The sequence below is a fragment of the Haemaphysalis longicornis genome, unplaced genomic scaffold, assembly GCF_048455015.1.
Source record: "Haemaphysalis longicornis isolate Haplotype H1 unplaced genomic scaffold, Haemaphysalis longicornis Haplotype H1 scaffold_6, whole genome shotgun sequence".
Lineage (NCBI taxonomy): Eukaryota > Metazoa > Arthropoda > Arachnida > Ixodida > Ixodidae > Haemaphysalis > Haemaphysalis longicornis.
Window position 1 is genome coordinate 72,564,608 of NW_027526407.1, and position 20,979 is coordinate 72,585,586.

Consider the following 20,979-nt stretch of genomic DNA (forward strand, 5'->3'; position numbering starts at 1 on the left):
ACTAATCGGCGAAAAACCTACTCGTACGGCCACCAACGACCAAATTAGAATTAATAGACTCATACATAACAGTGGCCGGCATCCACGAGCACTCCTACATTCGATCAGGGACCACCTGTTCGGCCACCTACTCACGCACCCACCCCCTCCGGCCACCAGCTACACGGGTCCGTCAAACGAAGCACTTGATGCCCCGTTCACCCACGTTGAACTCCAACAAGAACTGGGACGCCTCACTAGCATTACCACCCCAGGTAGGGATGGCATTACCAACAAGCTCATTCGAAACATCGACGATCAAGCCCAAGAATCCCTCCTCATTCTTTTCAGCCATCACTGGGAAGCAGGCGCCTTGCCCCCTCAATGGCGTCACGCAGACATAACCCTAATTCCCAAAACGCACAATCCTGTTACCCCCCCCCCAATCTGCGACCCATTTCTCCAACATCGTGCCTGGGAAAACTTTTCGAACGCATGGTGCATTTCCGGAATACTTCGTACCTCGAACTGAAGATCTCTTTCCCCATACAATGTTTGGCTTCCGAAATCACCTGCCTACTCAAGACGTGCCCATCCAACTAAAAGAGCAAATTATCGACAACTTTAGCAAGACTTACCAGGGCACAATCCTCACCCTAGGCGTCCAGGGCGCATTTCACAACGTGACGCACGACGCCATATTGCAAGGGCACCCTCACACGCGATGCGGTCCTCGAACCTTTGACTACGTGCGCGCCTTTCTTACTGACCGAAGTGCAACCATCCGCCTTAGCCTATACAAATCCCCTACTTTCAAAATACCAGCCAAAGGGACTCCCCAAAGGTCGGTAATTTCCCCTTTGCTATTCAATATCGCCCTCTTTGAACTACCTAAACAACTTTCCACCATACCGCAACTACGCCACGCCTTTTACGTGGACGAGATGACACTTTGGACAAACAAAGGCTCGCCAGGCTACCAAAAAGATGCCTTACAACAAGCTATCGACCTCACCCTGCAGTATCTCGCACCTCGCGGCCTAACTTGCTCCCCAAAAGTCCGCTCTCTAGGTCCTCCGCGTGGTCGGTCCCCGAGCACCACACCAGATCCTCAAGTTGCTATCAAAGATGCACTGGTAACGGAAGTGCAAACCCTGCGAATTCTCGGCGTGCCTTTTCACGCGGATGGGTCTGGAGCAGCACTACTCCCTCAACTGCAGGGCACGATATCGCAATTTATCCTTCTCATCTGGTGAATCTGCACACACCAACATGGCCTGAGGGAACAGGACACTTACCGTCTCGTCCACGCCCTACTTCTCGACCGCCTCACATATGGCACCCCCTACGTCTCTCTCAAACCTCAAGAACAGAGCAATCTGGATGCACTCATTCGCCGGGCTTACAAGATCGCCCTAGGCCTTCCAGCATTCGCCGCCGCACAGAAATTGTTTCAACTGGGGCTGCATAACACCCTTTCTGAACTCCTGGAAGCACAACAGACAAGTCAATTGGCACGCCTGTCCTCACTCCTACCGGCCGAACTGTCCTCAGGGCACTAGGCCGCCCCCCGCCGAACCCTCATAACGAGCTTCACCCTCCTCCCTCCCCACATCCGGACCAATATCAAGGTGGCATGAATTCCACGTCGCATGCATTCCGTATACAACCCCGGTCGACGCAAAGCCAGAGTGCAGCTCCTTCAACGGAAGTACTCCTCAGCCCCGGATGCTCGCTAAAGCGACATCGCCCAAACCCCCTCACACCCCCGCTCGACCCTATCAGTCACGGACAGCGAGGGCACCATTCTCAACGCCGCTATCTTCCTTCATCTCTCTTCAACCGCTGCTGAAGCCACCGCCATCGCCCTCGCAGCGGCCACCCACACGCCCACCACCCACCGAACTATAATCAAAGATTCTCAATCTCAACAAGCCTGCCGACATTACCTCCGAAGAAGAGTACCCCGGGCGGCGCTCAAGCTCCTGAAAGCCATTCCCGACCTACCTACAATAACTATCGTATGGACCCCAAGACACGCCTCACTCCCTGGGAATAAAGCAGCACATGCTGCGGCCCGCGAGCTTCACTTCCGGGCGTTCCCTAGAGGGCCAGGCGGCTCGGACTCTACGACAGCCACTATTCATCCTCTTGAACCTTGCTTCACCGACATCTTATCACACTACCGCCACTCTCGCCGAATGTATCCTCTGCCCCACCCTACCCTGTCCGTCGAAGAATCACGAATCTGGCGCAGACTACAAACTGGCAGATACTATAACTCCACCATCCTTTCCAACATCTCTCCCTCACGCTTCGAGCACAACTGCCCGGACTGCCAAGTTGAAGCCACCACTGCCCACCTCGTCTTCCTGTGCCCTCAACACCCTGTTCCTCTCCCTTCCCCTACGTTGACCAGCTCGGACCTGCAGAAGCAGCTCAGACTGATCCAGCCGACCACGTGAGCAGTGGCGGCGCGCGGCCTCCTGAACTGAGGAGATCACCCACCCTTTTTTCTATCATTATTTTTTCTGACTAAACGTTTTGCCTTCCCCTCATCAGTTCACGCCGTAGCCAAACTGATAACGGTTCCCTTCAGTCAGACTGACAATTTCTTTAGTAAACATCGGGAGCATCCCACGAAGAATAGAGTAAACCACCAAAACAACTGCGGAACGCCACCGGTGGCGTTGCATGTGGAAGAACGTCAAACCAGAAGAGTAAACCCTGAGAGATAGGGGCGCTGCTGTCGTTTAAAGTGTTAATTCAGTAGCGTTTTTCACTCATCGTCGTTGTGTCCGTTGCAGTTCCATAAACCTGTGCATCAACGCAAACAGGCGCTCACATTTATTCAATGGTATCTGGTAGACAACATTCTTAGTACAATCAACAAACGGACGCTTGTGGGCGATAGTGCAGACTTTCATTACTTCATTCTTACCCTCAAATTTTCTTTTTACACTAGGACAAACACTACTGATTTTGTTTTTAGCGGAGAACACAACTTTCACTTCAAAGTTCTGGGCCACCTTCTTTAGTCGGTGGGAAAGACCATGTACATAAGGGATTACCGAAATCTTAGGGCGGTCTTCTGCTTGTTCTCCTTCTGCCACTACTTGTGTGTTATGCCTAAGCCTTTTTAGTACCCTTTCACAAGATGCTCTCAAAACACTTAGCGGGTATCCAGCCTCCTGCAATCTAGATACCTGTAATCTGAAGGCCTGGTCTACCGAATGACAGCACGATTTTAGCAAAGCTGCTCTGAAGCATGCAACAACAATGCCATTTTTTACTAGTCTAGAATGATCTGAGGCGTAATTCAAAAGAGGCTTCCCAGCTCTTGGCGAATAAGACCAACACACATGATTGGGCTCGAATTTCACAAGAACATCAAGATACTGCAACCGATCTTCACTAGGTATTTCTGACATGAATTTTAGCCCTTTTCCTCTGGAAACAAACGCCTCCATTACCCGATCCCGAAAGGCATCTATGTCAGATTCTGAGCCCAGAACTAAGTAGTCGTCTACATATCTGAACACCTTCGTCACTACGCCGTCCAAGTGTCTAGACAGTGCCCTGTCAACACTACTTAGAAAGATTTTGCTGAGGACTGGAGCAACCTTTGAGCCTATACACACACCTGCTGTTTGCAAGGATGTCTTGTCTCCGAAACCAACGTGGGTGTTATTTATGTAGAAATGTAACAACTCCAGGAACGACTCAACCGTCATTCCGCAATTGTTCCGGAACACAAATTCATCGTTTTCTGTCATTATGCAATCACTTACGCACTGCATTAGAGGTTCATGTGGCAAGGAATAATACAGATCTTGAACGTGAATGCTCATACCGCAGCTAGTTTTACCACATCCAGATTCCAAAAATTCAACAAGTACCTCGGAATTGGGCAATTCATACGGATCTACCACCGTCAAGGTATTCAGCATTTTCTGCAGAAATGCAGCAACAAGCACATGCCAAGATCCGCGCTCAGAGATGATCGGTCTAAACGGAATATCCTCTTTATGTGTTTTTGCTGTAAAAAACACTTCAAGCTTCATCTCCTTAGCGTTCTTAACATCTGAAGCCAATTTTTCTTGGTTGCACTGTTTTAACAGCTCCATCGCCCGGTTTTTCACTTTTTCAACGCTGACCTTCGACTCTGTAAAGCACTTTGCAACTGCCAAAGAAGCTTTTTCTAAGTACAAGGCATCCGGTAAAACCACAAACATACCCTCTTTGTCTGCCTGAACAACACGCAGGTTGTGTTCGACAAGATACTTAACAGTCCTGCCAACATCAGGCTTACTCCCGGTACGTGCAGACGCCTTGGCCGCCACGTCAACGCATTCAACCACACAACGATCTTTTTCTTTTTCTGGTACATACCGGGCGACGTTCCTTGTGAGTGTCAACCGGTCGACGATGTCTAGACGTGGTTCGATGCAGAATTTGGGTCCCAACTTTAGGACATCTTCTTGGCGTTTCTCGACCGTTGCACCTCCTAGAACCAGAAGTCGTCCACTGGAGTCCGGTTTTTTCTGTTTTTTCGGCAGTTTTGGCCGAACTTCGTCCCACAGGGCCGCAGTCACAATTGCGGAATGAGCCGCATGGCAAACAGCTTTGCCATGCGGCTGCCGAAATACGCGCATGGCACGCACTACTGGGGTGTCGGTCGTTTCGTCATGGTTTTGGCCACCTTTTAAAACGAAGCTTTTTATTTCTCACCGATGGCGTCTGCAGTCCACCTCGAAACCTCTCGCGCAAAAGCCCACTTCCACCTGTAAAGCATACTGTGACTCAAATATACCCTCCACAGATGAAGCGCGCTTTAAGCGTTCGTTTTTGAAGCGAAGCTTTTTATATCTCACTGATTGAATATCTAATCCGCCTCAAAACCCACTGCAGGAAAACCCGTTTTCCCGGACTGTGCTTACGTTCGTAGGTAAAGTGAAAGAAAAAAACGATTGAAACTGGGTGCCTCGCTTCATGGAGCCGGCGTCTATCCGATGCGCCACTCCGACACGGTCAAAGCAGTTTGGATGCCGAAAAGACTGCATGGACGTGCAAAATTACCCAAAAAAGCATGCACCACTCAGTCTAACGACGACGAAGCTTGAACGCGAAGCTTTTTTCTGGGCGAAATTAAATGGCCAAGGGTGAAGTCAAAGCCTCGGCGATCAAAATTCCGAACTGCGTCCGAGCGAAAGACAAAGCTCAACAAGTCAAAATCGAAACCGCCGGCGAGTCAATGTGGCAAATCAGACGACAGAAGAGCAATCTCACATGAAATCTTCGCGTTCAACCATAGCCGTCGTAAGACGGAGGAATGCATGATTTGTTTCTCCCTGCGTGGCTTGGGTGATGCGCGCCGTTGCCACTGACTAGTCCGCGGAACAGCTCAGACAAACTCGGCACCCTCCAGCCCTTTTATTTGCTTCGAAAAATGGGAATATGCCAGTACGCGGACATCTAAGCGCTGCTGCGGCTTAAACAAAGAACTCGGATATTAGCAGCTTTTAACACGTTAGTTTGGGCTAAAGTTGTTTCTTGCTTCGGGCCGTGAGCGCGTGCGATATCTGTGCAAAGCTGTTGATTACAGCTTTTCTGTGTTACTGTTTACAGTGAACACAAAAAAAAACTGCTTCATGACTGCGTTCTCTTGACAACAAGCCTTTCCATAGCCAATAAATTTTACTGCGGTGCTCTTTGATAACCACGTTATATAAAACTACTTGCGTATAGCGAAGGGAAATTGTGGCACAACTAATTGGGGCTAATAATACATCGGCCTGTTCCCCAGCTGTTTTTTCTCCTAAACACCAATACTGCAGGAAAACAGCAGCCAGGGGAGCAGCAGGAGAAGGCGGGTTCGGTGAACTTCAATTACTATGACAAGGCACAGCACAGGGAAAGTTAACACTGGGAATTTTTCCACTACTGCAGCAATAATTTGGAATAAGAATATGCGTTCAGTATAATACATAGATGGTAAGGCAGATATGGCTTGGTAGGTTTATTTCTCCAAGTTTAGTTTAGTTCTCCTTCTCAATCGCGCCCAATGCACCGTGTTTGCCAAGAAGATTTCGATTTTGGTTGAGGAAATTATTAGCCTGCACGAGATGAAAAATGCAAACAAGCTTCCACGCATACAACTGCATGCGTGGCAGGCTGCGTATGGTGCAAAGTGCGACACCGCCGGTTAACACTATGTATATACCGCATCACGGCATAAACAAGGTATAATAAGTAACTATTTTACCGCAGACTATAGCCATATATACATAAATATAGAACACTTAAAATTGCGCACGTACTACAAAATAGCAAGCTGATGACTGAAGCTTAAGCAAAAGCCACCGTTTCTGCGGCATTTTGAAGTCAAATGCACAAAATGTAATAGCCCCAACAACTATTTCGTCATGAAGGTGTCCACAAAAGAACCATGAATTCTTCTACACGAAGGCAATCCCGGATTCGCCCTAGCGGCAGAGGGGGAAACGGTAGTCGTTTAGTCCTCAAACTCAAGTCATAGATAAATTTAGATCTAATGTGCGCCTCAAATGAGCAAAATATGGTGTTCGCGAAAGCGATTGGAGTACCGCAGACAACCTGCAGATGGGTTGGTGCAATTTATTCTTTTTGCTAAAATATCCTTCTATTTTGCTCCTTAATGGTTTGTACGGTGATTTTATAGAAGTGCGATTTGTTTTTCTCTCAAAGGAAATCACTAAAAATACGTCTGAGCCTCTATAAAAAAGTGAACTGCTGCAGCACAGCTTCATAGATGTAGCCGAAGTTTATTAAACTTGATATGTAATGTGTGCGTATATTTTAAAGTGGCCAGATCAGCTTCGCCCAAGAGAACCAAATATATATCCAGCACATCAATTCATATGATGCCCAATACAGTGTATACTTCCCTGCAGCGCACAAGTTAGTTGGAACAAGACACCAGCAAAAAATATGCAAACGCACCCCCCAAGTGTTAACTGGAACATTACTGGAACAGTAACTGAATTCTCCGGCAGCGCCTGCCTCTTTATTTAGTTCGCGATAAAAATAACAAACAAAGAAAACAAGTGGAGAGTTCCAGATAAGATCCACTTATATATCTCGTTCTAGTTCGTTGCTAGGATCCAAATAATTTATGTGGATCCCCTCATTAACTGGAACTCACATTGAACCAGAATAAAAGCATACTTGATCGTTCTGTCGAGGCAGATCAGCGCCGGCCAATATAATCACTTGTGTGGTGGCCTCTTGGAGCGGCAGCGGGTGGGACCAGCGTATATAATGGCAAAGCGGGTTCTCGGCGAGATAACATGTGGAACGGCGAGTATCCGGTTGTGTTGTGCACAGAGGAATTGTATGCTAAGGTGATCAATAGTAGGCAGTGTCCCAGTCTTGGTGGTCATTGAAGACGTACATTGAAATCATGATGATTAGCATACGGTGGAGCCTTTGTGCAAGGCCGTGCGCTTGGGGATGAAAGGTCGTAGTTCACTTATGTTTTGTAGAGAAGGAACGAAGGATGTCGGCAATTACATGGAACCTAAAATGGCGGCTGCTGTTGGTCAAGAGCTGGCGAGGTACCCCATGATGTAGGTAACGACCTTAAGCAAAAAGCCGGATACGTCAGTAGTACAACTGATGAGAAAGGCCAGTGTTATGGCGTAACATGTAGTGTGATTGGTGGCAACGGCCACCCGCGTGTTCCCCGAACTTGAGGTAGAAAAAGCCAATCACGCCATGAAGTTTAGGTTCTCTTATATCTCTGTGCTCGTCACCAATGAATCCTTCCAAGCAATGCAAGAAAATATTGTCACGAAGCCATAGACGACGCAGTTTTCTTGAAGGAAAATACGTATATTGAAGCGAACTCGTGCTCCCCTAACAAAGATTATTCTAGGCTGGTGAAGTTAGTTCGCGACACTCTATATCAAAGGAGATAACACGTGCGGCACAAAGAATATACAAAGCTTTTTTACAAAAAGCTTTTTTTGTTTTCTCCGATTGCGCACAAGTCTTCCGGACGCCTACAGTTCGTGATGCCGATCGGTTACCGACGCATCTGCCAGTGAACTAATCTTGCGCGTGAACGACACTTCATAGTGGTACCGCTTCGCCGCCATATATCCCTTACGAAAATACTTATATGGCCATATATAAAAATTGCCATATATGGCCACGTCAGGAATTGGGCGTATGTGGCCATATTGTGGCGATGGGTCAGTGGCTGCACTCTTCTTGGCCAGCTTGGCCCCCTTTGATGGAGGCACAAGTTTCTCAATGCATTTATTTAGATTTACCTCTTGTATTTAGCTGTGGCATTCCTAAATCTTGCAAACGAAATGAAGCAAATAGTAGAATTATCAGTAGCTAATGTCTCGGCTCTTTTTTCAGTAATCCTGAAAATAAATTCCGTAAAAATTACTGTCACCTCCTCAAAAAATTAGACGGCCGGAATCAATTTCTTCTCCTTGGAAATACTTTTATTCGGCCTTACACTCTTCACAACAGGATAAATGGCAAAATTGGTATTGATGATGTTGACAGGTAATTCCTTGCAATTTTGTCATCATAGGCCATGTTAAAACCTTCATGCAACTTTTATAAAATCATTTTTTCTTGTTTAAATCAGGAACTCCTAATTTGGACTATTATGCATCAGGTTTAAACAAATACACTTCAGCTAATCTCTTCCTCAAATGTAAATGCAAATTGCAGCCCTCAGAGCACTTTCTCTGCTTATAAGAAGAAAAAATCGGCCCTAAATGGCATCGATTCCTGCATGGAGAGGTGTCTGCTGGATGGCTGGTATGTGCAAACATTTGGCTTTTGAACCCTTTCTGGAGAATGTAACGAGGCAAAAAAGCACCTCATTATTCCAACCCAATGTAATGCTAACACCGAAAACAACAAACAGAAGTGACCGAAAATTCATTAACAAAATTCAACAGGAGAGCATGCTCACGCAAGAGTCACATTTTTCGGGCAGATTTGACATGGCGGTAGTGCTACTAAGATTTCATTAGCATGCATTTATATTAACCGACTTTCCTTTATATTGTAAGTGAAAGCACCGTGGATATTATTTTGTTTAGGTGTGTAAGCTATATCTAACTGCCCAGTGGAGTACAGATGAACGACGTTATACCGAACGCTAATATAGCAAATTATCAGCTGCAGCGAACTGAATACGAACTTTGGTTGGTCACGCTTCTATTCAGTGGCACATTCTTTTTATAACAAAACTGAAACAGCAAGCCGTGTGATATATCGGCTGTAATGAAGAAATATTTGGCTAGAACGGGGCTCAAAACTCAGAAGCTAGCATATAAAAGCAAAATAAAAGAATTTTGGATAACAAATCATTTTGAAGAAACTTCAAAAAACTCCCGACGTCCAAAACATCCCAAGTAGAAAACGCCCTTTCGTGCGTGGACACTGTGAAAAACTTCATCCAAATCCGAGCTGTGAAAAGCCACCAGATAAAGACCGCCTCCTTCAAATAAATAAGAACGCAAACCTATTTTGCCAAAGATGCGATGCTGTTGTTGTTGCACGTTCCTATGGTCTGGTCATTTACCCAGCGAACGCATTAAAACGTTTATTTTCACTCCCAGATTGAGTGACAAAAAATTCGTTATCTTCCCGCGACGTAACTAATGCAGCAGGTAGCTGCGCGATAAAGCGGTTTCAGGGAGTGCGCCCACTATGCGCGCAAACTGCGAGGGTGCGTCAGCTTCTCAAAAAATCCCTCTGCATGCATTGAGCAGCACGCGCTCCCGTGTTTACTGACATAAAGCATTCGACTCTAACTCCGCCGAACTAACGGCCCGCACTAAGTTTTTGAAAAATAGATGCAGAAAAAGGTGGTAAGACAGGGAAATACTGAGTGTCAAGGTTAACAGCTCTGAAGCAACCTAAGCACTACAACCCTTAAAACTTTTGGAAAGGCATTAGCTGCAACCTCAACACGTATGTACGCGCACGACAAGTTACTGAGAAGAAGCCCTTACGTTAACACGATTTTCTTCAGCGGAAAAGGGGACGGACAGGGGAGCTGTAGAACAGCACATCTATAAAACAAGTATGGTTGCCGCGGCAACTTTTCGAGATAATTCAGAAGCGTGAAGCATCGAGTGGTAGAACGCATCAGACGCACCACCGCGGTTAAGCGAGTCTCGAACCACACGCCGGTTCCACTGGTTCTAGCGTGTTTATATCGATCTAGGCTCTAACAGCAATTGTTTGGGTACACTTGTTGTACCCGCGAGAGCGAAGGCCATGGCCAAGCCGCAACTCAAGCCGCTAGTACCGCTAGACTGTCGTAGCAAGCACATGCGGTTTATCCAAACGTGAGATGGCGAGAAGATAATGCGTAACAGCTATGAACATGCCCTGTTGTCGATTCTGAACTAACAGACAGCATTGTGATGTTGGTAACAAGTACTCAAGCTTACCTGATACGGCAATCAGCGTCGCCTCAAAAAAGTCTCTGTCCCGCCAGCGAACGTCCACTTGCGATTCTTCATGGGAGCCATCGTAGCCGTCACTCATCATATACATCATCGTAGCAACATCGCAGGTTGTTCGCTAACTCTTTACCGCATCGAAACGCGCCAGGCACCACTTCACATGCACTAGACAACAAGAGAATTTCTTGGTAGAGAACATCGCTCGGAGCTGCAGCAGGCGGCCGCTCACTACGCAGATAGGATTGGAACCAGCTTGGCTCGACTGGAAACAACATTATGCTAAAGGATAAATGTTGCAACAGGAGGGGGCACTAAGTGCGGCGAATCACTTTCAATCATTTATTCTTACTGGATACTTCTTTTGTCCTCGATTATTACGACCACTGTTAGATACCAAGTATTGAAATTAAGTGAAGACGCTGATCAAACAATTGACTTTTCCTTGTAAATTTTACATTGTGTTTTTGGTCCGCCAAAAGAGGTGCGGTCTGCCATTGGCAATCTCTCTGGCGAGTACAGTTGTCCGTAGCCTGCTCAATGGGTCATTTTCCAGTTCCGGGTTTTTTAGCAGCCGCCACGGCGAACTAAACACGGCAGTAATGTATGCCCCCCAAAAATTTAGGGCTTTCCGACAACTGGTGCACAGAATAATTTGGTCCTGCAGACCCTCAAACACCCACTCGTCACCCGTTCCTTTCATATGAATGTCATGGTCGCAGACGCACGTTCCCACAACTAATCTGCAGGGGTCGAAGCGCCCCGTTTTTTTTACTTTTTTCTTTTTCGTTACTCCCTCACTAGCACCCATGTGGTCGCAGCATGGTCAGCCTCAAACGTATTTGCCCCTTTCCTTAGAAAGCCTTTTTTGGGTGCACGTACGAACCCACCACGAGCTGCCGAAAGAGAAAAAAGAAAAACGTGAAAGGCTAGACAGAATAGCCGCTCCCCAAACGGAAAGCTGAGGGGTGCCCCTTTGTTTATTTTGCCTGAGACGCTTGCCAAGAATGGCGGACCGGCAGCCCACGTATGTGCAGATCGCTACTTGAAAAAGGTCCATTTTCTTTTAAGATGACATGCGCTGTAGGGCTGCTTGAATGATCTGAATCAAGTGCCACGCGCGTCGAGTTGTACGACCGCGACATTGGGTAGGCAGCAGGCGGTGCCGCTTCGGCGCCATGCTCTAGCTATCGCTAACCGGTCGAGTTGCATCACTCTATAGCGTCCTCGATAACCATGCAGCAGGGTTTCCCCCAAAACCGGCGCGGTGCACAGTGCCCCGTGATGGTGCGCACCGGCACGGATCTTTAATGGAGAAACTGAGCGGTTCTACCCAAACGCCATCTCGTCATCTATGAAAGCAATTCATAAATACTCTCACAATGGTCATAAAGGAGCGTAATATGACACAGGGCTACACAAAGAGATATTTATTGAAAGGCATTGATTTTATGTACAAAAAACCATATCTTTCTCAAACTGGATAAACATCACGATAACAGATGAGTTCTAAGCTAGAGTGTGATTTGTGAACAGTCTCTTTGTCTACAAAATGCCATTTTTAACGTACGCGCGAGAGCGCTCCGATTAATAAGCATGTTTCCAACTTTGAATTGCCACTTCTACTTATTTTTTAGACTGGAAATATCTTTTCTCTCGTAACTAATTAGGGCTGTTTAGCGAAATGTTTTTCATGACAAGCATAACGAGCTATTAGACGATGCTGTACATAAATGCTGTGCTGAAAAAGAAAGATTAAAAACTGTTTCTTGTGCTGTTTCATATATGACAAATAAAGAAATAAGGCAACTGCATTAAATATAATTGCAGTTTTGAAGTACGCAAGGAAAGATCTCTGTATAGTAAAAAAACTATCAGCACCCAACTTGACAATAAAGAGAAAGGGTTTTGGGGGAATTTATATTAAAAGGCAATTCATAAGCCTGTAATTGTTAATTAAATGTAGTATTTGCATATTTATTGCCTTGAAACTGCGTGACTCATTTGTATATACCAGAACTGGACACATATCTGGCTGCATTTCGTGTAATACATAAATCTGATGATGTCAAATAGGTGTTGTTCATGCCATATAAAGAAGCATCTAGCGCCATATATGGTGGGAAAAGGCGCCATGTATGGATTGGTCGGACTATATACGGCTGTACTGGGTGCCATATATGGGATTGCTGGGCCATATATGGCTGTAGTTCGAGACATATATGGGTTGGACGCCCAATATATGAGTCTATGTGGGGCCATATATGGCCATATTTGACGCCTTATATGGGCTGACCACACCGTATATTGCCCTATTTGCCCCCAGATATAGCAAATTACAGCCATATGCGAACACATATATAACTATACATGGCCACATATAATTTATATATGGGCCATATATCGCATTTTCGTAAGAGTAATGACTCAAAATGAGGGACTAATAGCAGCACCAGCAAGGTATGAAACACTGGTATAACATTGGCCGGTGCGCCTGCGTGTTGTGGCGAAATCTAGATTGGATTGGATTGCATTTAAAACACAGCTAAGTTCTATGGCAATGCCTCTTGACGATTTGCAGCCGGATTTGCTTAATAGCATGATTGTAGCACACAAGTGCTCTTTAGATTCACCCGAATACAGTACATCAAGTGATGAATAATAAAATTGATGCCCATCAATATATAGGCATCCTCGGGCACCACCACGTATTACCTCTAGTAATCAATAATTACAAATGCATGTGACCCTCAACAGTAGCGGCGTTAACTCACCCGGCGTACACATCAACCGGACTTACGCTCACTTCTACAAGGTCGAATTCTAGCCTCACTTGCTGTTAAGTGCGTTTTAACGTAGTTGACCACTAAATTTTTGGTCTCCTATTCCGTCTCTATTTTTGCCTGCTTCCCGAGACAGCCATAGAAAAATTGGCATTCACTTGTGGGCCAATGCAGAGTATGCTGGTGGGTGTGCTTGCGGGTAGATCACTTTCTTACTGTGTATCACTGATGAACCGAGCAGAGACTTGCAAAGAACACCAAGTGGCTGGAGGTGGAATCATTAGTGGAGGCTCGCTGGTGGCCCACACATAATGATCCACCGGTGGCCTGCCTGTTCTTCACAGGTTGGTCGGCTGTCATAACCTGAATGGCGACCCACAGGTGCACACTAGGGTACTGTGGATCTTTTAAAGCTCGCCGGTGAAGACGCTGCTGGACGCGGAACAAACGTACAAGCATCCATCGTAAAATCTACGGCACTCAAACTGTTGCTGGCCAAGGCAATAATGTGAAACTAAATCATTACTGTTGAATAGTCTGCGAAATACGTCTTGAATAACTTAATTCGCAATAAGGTGTGTCACTTGAAGGTGGCAGACGCGGTATCATCTCTCGATGCCGTTTGCTGCGAAGCAAGCAGACGGGGGGCTAACTGTTACGAATTACATTGTTTTCGCATCAGAGGTGTGAGTATAAACCACAGATCAAAAGAAAACGGTATACGTTACCCTCATTATTTGCCAGCGCGACAAGAAATTCTTATCCCTAGCGTCGCTGTGAGCTAATCTCGGAGCTAACAAAAAAGGTGAGCGCGGTGCAACGTCTAAACAAACTCGAAGTTGTGTGTGAGTTTTGAGAAGGGCCTTTTGTCATTTTTCTTTCAGTGTCCATGCCTGCACACTCGGTTGCGTTCCTTGGCGATCTTGCTCTATGACAAGATTTCATCAGCAGGAAGACAATGGCTCATGAACTCTCTTCCGGGCCCTACTCATTCCAGGTAGCACAACCTACCGAGTGATCGGTTCCTGTTGATGTAGCACTCTAGTTGCAGTAGTAGTGGCCGTCGTATAGCAGTAGTAGTGGTAACACGGACGCTCTTAACTTTCCAACTAATTGCGCGTTGTTTATCAGTCCAGGAGTCTAAGCGATCACTTAGTTTTCTCAGCCATTGACACCAGTTGTTACTGGATGTCCAAGCTAGCCATAGTCGTAAGGTCACTCATAGCTCAGTAAGGGAGAAGACAAGGCAAGAAAGATGTCAAACCACTGGGTTTTGAGCCCACCGGATGACGATGTGGATAATGGTGTTTGGTTGGGTGCAAAATTTGCATCTTGTAGGTTATTTTGTTGGAAATAGGTGCTATAGCCAGGTAGGCTGAAGGAAAATGTTTGTCAGAATCCTACGGACGGTATTTTCTTCATGTATGAGTGATTTGAGGTTAACGGAGTATACACGTTGGCGCAGATCGAACTCACGAGCCACTCGTTTCGCACGGTGTTGTACGATCCTTTAATTAGATATGTAATATAAAACTTTGACGCGACCGCATAAAGATAGGAGCAACGTTTTCGAAACAACTCACTCATTGTTTTTTTTTTGTTTTCGTTTGTTTTTGTTTATTAGTTGACGTCGTATATGCGAGCGTTGTCACGGCGCTAACTTTCGTATAAACACCTGCAAGCTCATATTCACCGCTACACCACCAACCTTCGTTTCCCCAGCGACTTCAAACGCTGCTATAGCAGCTTGGGCCAGTGTTAACACGCTGCAATTGGGAGCAACTTTATGCGACCCGCCAAGTAGTATTGAATGCACTAAAACATGCTAGATCAATGTTCTTTTGCGCAACAGTTCATTTGTGTTACTTATGATTGTGGTGTCTGCTTGTCTGTAAGCATTTATGTCCTGGCGGCCAGAAATCAACATGTCTGAAGTTGAGGATGCGGCAACGGCTACTGTGATTGACGCAACCTCTAGTTGCCTTCAGAATAATTACGGGTGACTTTTAAACAGGACGACCTCCTACCGGTAATTTGCAGCAAGAAAAAGGATTGTGTCGGCGAAAGGTTACCACCGTCTTTCTCCGAGAACACATGAGGAGGTGCGAGGAGTGGAGGAAATGGGTATAGAAGCGAAGCGTGAGACAAGTTTCTTGGATATTTCCCTAGCTTCAGAAGTACTTAAGAAGCTTTTCAACTGCTGCAGTTAATTCGTGCATGAATTTAATGTAATGTGCAGAAGGGCGCTGTTCGAAGAAAACAAGATTACTGTTCAGCAGCAGGAACGTTCTTCGATAATAATGGTGACATCAGCTTCCACGCAACTTCCAACGATGGCTTCAGTCTACTTTTCAGCTTTTGAAACCCCGCTTCCTAAGCAATATGAGGAGATCGTCGTATCTCGCTTAAGGTGCAGACTACATCTGTCATTCAGGAAGTGCCCTAACAGAGGGTTCCCCCTGTGAACGAGGTACACACGTGGTGATGACATTTGGGGCTTTATCGACGTTTGACAAACCAAAATGAGATGCTGTGGCACTAATTATACCGCAACATCATCTGAACTCATGGCTTTCTGGTGTAATTTAGGGTGGACTTATCTGCCATTTTCCTAGGAAATATACTGTTGAAAGCGGGGTTAAGTATGCCAGGTACTCCTACCCATGGTTTGAAAGCGAACGATAAGCAGCACTACGAGCACTTAAAGGCCTCCGATGAGGAACATAAATATTTTTTAGCCACGCGCAGTAGCTTTGCTATGTTGCTTGACTAGGTTCGTTGATCTTAAAATTCGGTTGTAGACAACGTGATATGGGCGTAGTGATGCCCGTTTGTGTTTTGAAGTCCGCAGTTCCGCACACATTTTTTTCTTTTTTTCTTTTTTTGTTTTCCTAGTTCTTCTTTTACCTTTTTTGCCGCTTTACTTTCTCACTTTAGCAGTTTCTATGTTCTCTTAATCTGTAAATTTAATTATTTTAGTTACTGAGCTGACATCTTCGGCTTTAATAAAAGCTGTGTCACTTAGTTTTTCCTTTACCTTTTTTACTTATTTATTTTCCTAATTTCCCATTTCCTATTTTACAAAACTGATTTTTTAGTTACTGGGATAAAATCTTCAGCTTCATTAAAACCTTTCTCACTCTCCAGCAACGGTGGCCTACCTGTGTGACGCCGGCAAGAAGCACCTGTACCGCAAATGCACCGAGTGCCGCATTTTGTCATCGTCAAAAAATGTTCACGACCGGAGCTGTTCAACAAAGCTGAAGTTGTGCCCCGCCAAATGATGTTTGAACGTTACCTTGTGAACACCAGGATGCACTGCATCATCTCAGACGGGAATGCTGTCACCTTCATGGCATGCCATCCCCGGAACTGTTCAAGCAAGCTGAAAGTTTTGTAGCAAAAAACAAATGACTGCCGCCCCTGCACACTGTCACTACTAGCGGGACTCGTGTTTGGGCGGGGCAAACACAATTTTTGGCGTGTTTTTTTTTCCGCGAATGTTGAATAAAAACACTTTGCAGGAGAAATGGAAATGCTGTGTAGCTCTGTTTATCCAAGTAGCAACTTGTAAAACAAAAAAAAACGTGCTCTGAGAGTGCGAGTGAATGCAAAACAAGGTGGTTGAAGGTGTACAATTTGTGGGCTGAAATTTCCAACTGAGCATTTATTGGTATTAATCCCTGTACATACCGCATTGAAGTCGTGATGTGTACAGAATGGGTGCATTCCCGTACTTTCCTAAAAGGTCTGCCCATTGTGGATTCCAGCTGAGTGTACACCCCTAATATCGATCCACATTCCAGTTGGCATTTTGTGAGTCGTATTATTTTGTATCCATTGCATGAGTTTAAAAAAATAGACTTGGTCTGCTTTCAATAAAAGGTGTTTCTTAAAAAGTGGTCCCGTTCTTAGATTACGTCTGTGCCCTTTGTAATTCTCAAGTATACGCAGCATTTTCTTTTGCAGGATAACAAGGTTGTTATAATTATAAGCTGTAGTAGTGCCCCAAACCAACATTCCATAAATTAATTTGTAATAAAAAAGGGAGTAATATAGTATCCGTTTAGGCCAGATAGGTACCAGGTTCTGTATTTTATAAATACACCCAATTACACGGGATAAATCCGATTTAAGCTTGTTAACGGGAACAGTCCATGATTGGTCTGAAGAAAACCACACGCCTAAACATTTTACCTGCGTAACCTGTGCAAGTGAAACACCTTCATATTTTATATCAATGGCCGTGCAGTGTCGTTTACTTACTGGTTTAAAAATAATATAGTTGGTTTTGGTTGTATTAAGGCTCAAGTGATTTTGCTGCAGCCAATACGATAATTTCAGAAGATATTCGTTAGCTGTTTTTTCCAAGCAATCTTTTCTTTGTCCCGAGAAAAAAACGTTTGTGTCGTCAGCATACATTATTACATTAGAACAACCTGTTATTGTCGCAACATCATTAATATAAACGACAAATAACAGTGGTCCCAAAATGGAGCCCCTCGGAACGCCGTATTGTATTGTCATTTTGGAGGAGGTTTGATTGCCTATCTGAACATACTGGTATCGGTTTGTGATGTCATTTCTAAGTAAGGTTAAAGCTATTCCTCGTACGCCTATTGCCTGAAGTTTTCTTAATAGAATGTCATAATAGAATGCCAAGCTGGCGAATGCATTGGTATAAGGAAAGCGCCATCACCACTTTATCACAGCCTTGACATATAGCCTGCAGTGATGCCAACAACTGAAAAGCAGAAACGCCAGCAGCAGAGTGATCCCTGACAGTACCTCACATGGAGTAAAGTAGCAAAGCTGCCAACTGGTACCACCTAAGTACAACCGGTAAAAAAACAGTAAAATAACAAAGTGAAAATAAATCAACAGAAATAAAGGTTATATGAAAGTAAAACAAAAATACTTGGAAAAGAAATAAATAAAACTGATAATGCCTGAAAGTCTCAACAGAGCGAAAGAGAAAGATTGAGAGGGAGAAGGAGGTGAGAGAGGGTTAAAAGGCCAGTTTTTCACAGATCCACGTGAGTGGAAAGAGAAAACCGAAAAGAAAATAAACAATTGGGAGAAAAGCATCCCAAAAGTCCTAACTGGCGTAAAAAAAGAGAAGGAAGAATTCCGCTCGGAGCGTGAATAGGGTCTCTACCACACACACAGCCCTGGGAGGGGCCCGACAACCAGCGGCATTTATTTAAAATCTAATTGTGTATACAGGTGCAGGTGGACCGAGTCTGTTAAGCCTTAAGAATTGTAACTGCACTCGAACGTGTGGGGGGGGGGGGGGGTTACTAACCCATCCCTGGGGGTGAAAAACCATGCCTCCCTCTCCTGGCTGGGCTAAACAACACCCCCCAAGGTGATGGGATTGGTCTCGTCCTCTCCTGAGCAAAGTTAAGGGGACGCCGATGTCTTCGGGTCTTGCTCCAATCTTGGGTATGTTGAGAGGGAACCAAGTGTGGCAATCAACTCCTCGGTCATGACTGCTGCATCGTGAAGGCGGAAGGAAGCACCAGCAGCCTCCCCCACCTTCTCCACCATCTCTGCACCTGGAGTTTGCTTAAAATAAAAATGATTACGTACCCCCCTCCCATCCCACAGTTTTCCCCGGATGCCACCGAGGTGCCCTCAACGGGCTGCCCCAGTGAAATCAAAGACTTAAAGAAAAAGAACGCGGTCCCCCAAACTAACCCCTGGAGCCTGAGAAGACCCAAAAAAGGATAACAACACCGCGCAACCCACGACCCTTTCGTCTGAAGCTCTAGAACGCCTGACAGCACCATTAGAAACACAGGAACAGAAACAAAAAAAGGAAAGACCCTTTACATCCTTGGAGAAAGAACGCCAACTACTAAAAAGCAAAACACACACACACACCAAAAGAAACAAGAAAGCATGTGTGCTTGGGAAGTGATGCTTAAAGGGGTGGCTTCCCACGCCCCCTAGGCGCCCTCCATCGGTGGGGGTCTCAGAGCTAGCCTGCATGCCCTGCGAGTCAGCAGCGCAGCGGCTGGACCATCGTAGTCTGTGAAACTGGCGCCCCCGCCTACCATCGGGCAGCCACTAAATTGTGCCACAAGCCGCGGCAGCAATGCGGTCTTCCTGAGCCACACTCACGGAGGCCTAACAGTTGCCTATTACGAACACCTGCCCAGTTCTATATAAACATTGGTCTCAGATACTGGAGTGGCACACAGAGACTTTGGCTTCACCAGCCGAATCCTGTTTTGGGTTTTGGCTGCATGTAAAAGAAACCAGATACTTGTATTAAAATACATGCGAAACCAACCATAGTTATGGATGCAATGCTTTTCAAAATGCTCAACAAATTTTATTCCCTCGTATTAGTGCGTACATTTCAGATATGGAGATATGTCTGTTTCCACTTGCACAGCGTCAAGGAACAAATGCCAAAACGATAGCACCAGGCTCTAAGTCACACATTCACATATTCACCTTGGCTTAAAAACTTGGGTAATAAATATGGCCTTAGGCGCAACTACGTGCCAAACAAATATACTGTGAGACCCAGTGACTACGCTCCCAGTACTGTGGGTACTGTCACTTCCGCCACTTCCGAGTCCCCAACCCATTCTCGTGCGTCGCGACATCGTTCCCAATCACCATTTCGACGATCTGTCTCCGTTTCGCCCTGTCGTGCATGACCCCACCCACCTCTCGGAAAACTAAGTCATATAGTTTTTGGAGGGGAAACTGCATCTGTCGGTACATTAGCAACTCCTCCTGAACCCCCATCTAACTTGTTGTTAGTATCAGTTGAAGGTAACGATATCGGAGCTTTGGTGGACACTGGAGCAAGTATTTCTATTGTTCGAGCTGACATTTGTAAGATAATACGAAAGGTAAAAACCCCATTCAGTGACCATTTATTATGCGGTGCGAATGACACTTCCATCTAACCTTGTGCCTTCTGCTCGGTGCGCGTTTCTATCGATGGGCTCTGTCATCACATTCAGTGTGCGGTGATCTCGGAGTGCCCCTATAAGCTTATTCTTGGTTGGGACTTTCTTTCGTCGACTTCCGCTGTTATTTGTTGCCACACTCCTGCTATCAGCATCACAGACGTTCATCACTCAGCTGTCCCGGAAACAAGTACGCCTCGTCTGGTGCTACGTACTGATCACGTTGTGCCCGCCCGCCAAGTGCACATTCCTTCAGTTTCCGCTGACAAAATCGTTGACGGCGATGTGCTGGCCATTCCGTGCAGCCGCCTCCTTTCACGAGGTCTTGCTGTAGCCGCTTGTCTGGTACGATTTTCCCGAGGGCGCGCCTTTATCCCTGTGCGTAATACGACCTCCGAAGCGGTTCTGCTCCAGTGAGGCTGTGCGATTGCTTCTGTTTCTGCCGACGACGTGTCCATCCTTCCGTCTGGTACTCTTTCCCCTGCCAGTGGGCCTTCCACGACCGTTTCCTCTAAGTCGTCTCGTCTCTTGCGGTCACCATCGGTCCGGACCTTACCCCATCATAGAAATCTTCAGTACTGGAAGTTTTACACAAGCACCGTGCCTCGTTCGACACCCATTCAAAGTTCCTTCCTTGCACCGCTGCAGCTACGCATCGCATCAAAACTGAATATCAACTATTGTTCACCGCCGCCTGTACCGAGTCTCCCCATCAGAACGGCAAGTAATTGAGGAGAACGTGAACGACATGCTGCAGCGTAACGTTATTCGGCCCTCATACAGTCCTTGGTCTTCCCCAGT

The 20,979-nt window shown here is 45.9% G+C and overlaps 1 protein-coding gene across 2 annotated transcripts in view; it reads left to right on the top strand.

Moving 5' to 3' along the window:
• LOC144143473 (atlastin-2-like) overlaps positions 1-16,782 on the top strand; it is a 64,722-nt gene extending 47,940 nt beyond the window's left edge. For both annotated transcript variants that reach the window (XM_077675221.1, XM_077675220.1), the window contains 2 exons: positions 14,131-14,243; positions 16,394-16,782. In XM_077675221.1, the coding sequence (XP_077531347.1) occupies positions 14,131-14,243; positions 16,394-16,415 (135 nt within the window). In that variant the 3' untranslated portion in view covers positions 16,416-16,782. The remainder of the gene's footprint in view (positions 1-14,130; positions 14,244-16,393) is intronic.
• The last annotated feature ends 4,197 nt before the right edge of the window (positions 16,783-20,979 follow it).